Source organism: Pteropus vampyrus, unplaced genomic scaffold (genome assembly GCF_000151845.1).
Source record: "Pteropus vampyrus isolate Shadow unplaced genomic scaffold, Pvam_2.0 Scaffold6, whole genome shotgun sequence".
In the NCBI taxonomy this organism is placed as follows: Eukaryota; Metazoa; Chordata; class Mammalia; order Chiroptera; family Pteropodidae; genus Pteropus; species Pteropus vampyrus.
This window is the reverse complement of record NW_011888787.1, coordinates 2447552-2452198: the sequence shown is the minus strand read 5'-3', so window position 1 is coordinate 2452198 and position 4647 is coordinate 2447552. Positions and strand designations below refer to the sequence as shown.

Below are 4647 nucleotides of genomic sequence, written 5' to 3'. Positions count from 1 at the left end.
TGAGGGAGATGGGGGTGGGTGTAGGAATCAAAAGGACTATGAAGACACCCAGATGGAAATGATAATGGTTTGACCTTAATTCAAAAAGAAACGCTCAATACGGCTAACAGATGCCTCTTGTTAAAGCGTAGCACTGGGGGGCATGGGGAGTGCAGGGCGGCGGGGGGAGGTCAGAAGACATTCTGGACACCGGAAGGAGCCCTTCGGGCTTCGAATTTGGAACTAAGAGCTCTTGTCTCAAAAAAAGAAAAATCACTCAAAAGATGCCAAGGACAAGAAGAGTGGCTTAAGGCACTCCCTCAAGAATATTTTTCATCATTTAAAAACTAACGGAAGACACCCAGCACACAAACGCCCCTAGCATTTTCATCCGGATATATCGAAAGCCCTTGCTAAATGCTATCCTCATGGCACTTCTGTGAGGCAGGTAGCAGAATTCTGATTTTTACTCATAAGCAGGCTGGGGCACACAGAGAGCAGAGTGACAACCATGGTCTGGAGTTCGTTCCCTGCCACACACTCCACACTGACGCAGGCAGCTCGAGACACTCTGCTACAGGGAGTGGCCCGAGGGCCACACCAAACCTCCGATGACTCTGGGAGACAGCGCACTCTCTGAAGGCTCGCGACGGAGTCCCGGGGTTGCCCGCCACACCAGGGGCTAATGCGCGCAGGTCCTTCGACTAAGGCCACCAAACCACCCCTGTCGACAGGGACAAGGCTGAAGACATGGTCTTCTCGCTGTCCCCCACTGTTGAGACCAGAATCATCTTAACGAATCGTATGCTCCAAGGAACTTTAGTTCTCAAATCTTTGCCTTAACCGGTGCAGTAAAATTCTAAGACCTGCGTTTTGCTAATGATTTTGGTGTTTTCAATCAGATACGTTTCCAAGTCCTTGGTCCCAGGCAATTCTCTTCTATCAAACCAAATGATCTGTGCAGAATGTAATGCCAGGATATGAGGCAAATAATGCATCCAGCATATATTTCTATATGTTTTGAGAAATACTTAAGTACACAACGGAAGCGTGCAATGTTAGAGAGATGGTGTGAACAGTATCGGTGGCTTGTCGAATGAAGAAGCCAGTGTCCGTTCGGGAAACTGAAGATACTCAAAAAGTTGCTCCCCAATTTCTATTAACAATCCTCTAAAAATGAACATATTCATTTGATACAAATATACAAATTTAAAATAAGTGTGCAGTTCAGAATGGTCCACCATTTTCAGATTGCTTATGTGCCAGAAAATATACAGTCAGTAAAAAAATACCAGAGAGGTAGGGACAAAAGGCTCTCTGGATCTGTACAGCAAAAATGAATGTCACTTCCATAGGTAGTGATTCATGGAGAAAGTGGTGTCCTTGGAAACCAGCAGCACTCGAAGGTGGCAGGTCACAAATCTGGTGACGGGGGATAAGATGTATAGTAAGGCCCATTTTCCTACGGAAAGAAAAAAAAGACAAGAACACTAAGTCATAAGATCAATTTAACTGGGGGATTTACAGTCAACGATTTAGCATATGTAAGATGTTTAGCACGTGCCTGGTCCTGAGCAGGCCCTCAGCCATCAGAGTGGTCCCCTGGCATTGGTCAGAGTTGGTACAGTAGGCAGAGGTAATCGGAATGACATTATTTTTTAATAACGTTACCACTTATTGAATATTCTATGCGCCAGAAACTTAATCGGCATTTTCCTCCACCATCCCTTTACATCCCCGTACGATGTGGCGAAGCAGGGAACTTCCTGTTTCCAGTAGAGGAAACTGAGGCTCACACAGATTGCGTAACTCACCTAAGGTCACCCAGCCAGTCACCAGAAGAGCCAGAATTTAAATCTACATCTATTTCAATATACTGTCCAGATTCTTTTTTGTTACTGTGTACTGCATAGTAATATAGTTATAAAACAAAAGGAATCATCACTGAGGAATTTAATAACTGTAACTATTTTGGCAGAAATGAGTCTTCTTTATAACAAGTCTGGGTGGCAAGGCTTGTAACAATTATAGTTCTCAGGGCATTCAGTTCAAGACCAAGTTGGATAATTAAATGCCAGAACTTTAATGTCTAATGTAGAAAGTACCAAATCAGCGTAAGGGGAAATTTTTCAACCTCATTTTGGCTAACTTTATCTTAATAAAAATCAAGACAGTTAACGTTATGGTAGATGGACCCTAGGTTACATTCATGAGACTGATGATTCGTTTCTCATTTTTAAGGAAAGTATTTCTCTGACAAATAACCTATTTCTCAGTAAACGTAAACAGAAAACGTGTAACATTAATGTAAGATTAATTAGGGATGGAGAATGAGAGGTAGGATTAAAATAGCATTGGTTAATGGGATATTTACATGATTGCTATTATGGAGCATTAAATCTAGCCAGCCTCGAACAGGAGGCAGCTAAGTGTTATTTGAGTGGCCAAGCGAATGAAAAGCTCTGCTGTCTTCAGCCCAGATGCTCTGGGGCAGGAACTGATGCTGGGACCATAACCAGCAAATCAAGAGGATATCTAGGAAAATTTTCTGATTATAAATCTGACCAGGCATCAAAAAGATTTTTAAAAATTTTAGGTAAAAAATTATCCTGGGATTGACTACATTTTAGAATACTTAAAAAAAAAAATAATGAAAACTTTTTTGTATTTTAGAATTTCCTGTCGAGATCTGTTAATACGAACCACTCCTGCATCCCTGGTATGCACGGAAGGGATGCTTAAGAAATGTGCCCAAGAGAAAACCCATCCTGAACTCATCTGAAAAGAAACGGGTCACCACCCATCTTTAAGGTTTCTCCATCCCATGCCACCATCACCTTTTCCTAGGTTTCTCGTGTCTACATTACACCGTGATGCAGAAGGGCAAAGCCACCTTAATGATACGGAACAGAACTTGTTATTAGTCTCGTGCTGTGCAATGGACAGCTAAGCAATCAAATAGTTTCTCTTTCTGGAAACAACAGGAATGCGGACTAGTAGCTCCCTTTCTGAAACAATCTCGGTACCATTTTCGTCTAGATAGATAAAAATTACTTTCTAATTACCTTCAAAGGTTCCTTTTAATCCCAACTCCTGTTACTATTCTAAGCCACGTAAGACCCAGATAATCAGAAGCCCGCTGAAACCTGCCAGTAACCAACACCCACTATGGTGCAAGGCACGACTGAACAATAAAATCAATCAACCCTATACTCATGTTCTTTTCTCTAATCACATTTTCAATTCTTCCTAGCCAAGGAAAATGTTTCCTTATAAGGTAATAATATCCAATCCAAGTGCTTATTGGACCTCCATGCCAATGCCCCATGGACGCCTCAAACCTGGTGTCACAAACTGAACATACCACCTCCAAGCCCAGCACTTGTCCTCCAAATTGTTTCTCCGGGCGGGTGACAACGCCATCCACCAAGTCTCCCGAAGCGGAAGCTCTGAGAGTCACCTTAGACATCTTTCCTTCTTCATCCTCTCTCGAGGCTACTCAGTCACCAAACGCTGTGGATTTTCTTTCTAAATATCTCTAAGAACTCCAAGTTCCTGCCATTATCACCGCCACCGCCCAGGGCTAGCCTCGTCCCCCGGCTCCCCCTCCTCTCGTCCTCCTCCATGCTGCTGGCCTGGCCGTCCTCCCTAGCAGAACACTCCCCACCGACTACGAGGCCAAAGTGCAGCTGGCCCTTGAACGACATGAGTTTGAACTGCAAGGGTCCACTCACATGCCATTTTTTCAATAAAAATGTTAAAAATTTTTTTTGAGATTTGCCACACTTTGAAAAAACTTGCAGATGAACCTCATACCCTAAAAATACTGAAAAATTAAAAAAGGTATGTCACGAATGTATAAAATATATATATAGATACTAAACTATTTTATCATTCACTACCATAATAGATACACAAATCTATTATAAAAAGTTGAGATTTATCAAAATGTATGTAAACACAGACCATACATGGCCCCATTTGCAGTTGAGAAAAATGTAAACAAACGTAAAGATGCAGTATTAAACTGCATAAAATGAACTGTACTACATACTGTACTTCTGTAATAATTTCGTAGTCACCTCCTATTGCTACTATGGTGAGCTCAAGTGTTGTGAATGAATATCAGTTTAAAACTCCATGTGACACTAAGCACCTCCGTGTGACACTAAGCACCTCTGTGTGAGCAGTCTGTCTCTCCAGTATATTGTGTATTGCAACAAAAAGTGATCTCTTAGGGTTCTTGTATTTTTCATCATGTTTAGCACAACAACGTAAACCTTCCATAACACTACGCAGTGCCACCTGATACGCTGAAAGTGCTCCCGAGAAGCAAAATCATGACATCACAAGGCTGAATTGCTTGACACGTACCATGGATTGAGGTCTGCGGCTGAGGCTGCCGCCATTCAAGATAAACGAATTCATCGTAAGAAAATCTAGGCGACTGTTGCTGCTGCTGTGCCAGCAGGCAGGAACACCTTACCCCTGGGGAAATACCTTTTTATCTCACGTTGAAAATGCAGCTTTTCTGTGGGCGCAGGACTGCTTTACGAAAGGCTTACCTATAGACTCTAATATGATTCGAAGAGAAAGCGAAGTCGTCATATGACAACTTAAAGCAAAAGGCAGGTGATGGATCTAACGGTGGAGAATCTAATGTCAGCA

At 42.4% G+C, this 4647-nt stretch overlaps 1 protein-coding gene across 3 annotated transcripts in view; it reads right to left on the bottom strand.

The window, feature by feature from the left end:
* Nucleotides 1-958: 958 nt before the first annotated feature.
* The window catches only part of GDAP2 (ganglioside induced differentiation associated protein 2), a 52758-nt gene continuing 49069 nt past the window's right edge, over nucleotides 959-4647 (bottom strand). For all 3 annotated transcript variants that reach the window (XM_023535392.1, XM_011366453.2, XM_023535395.1), the window contains one exon: nucleotides 959-1441. In XM_023535392.1, the coding sequence (XP_023391160.1) occupies nucleotides 1394-1441 (48 nt within the window). In that variant the 3' untranslated portion in view covers nucleotides 959-1393. The remainder of the gene's footprint in view (nucleotides 1442-4647) is intronic.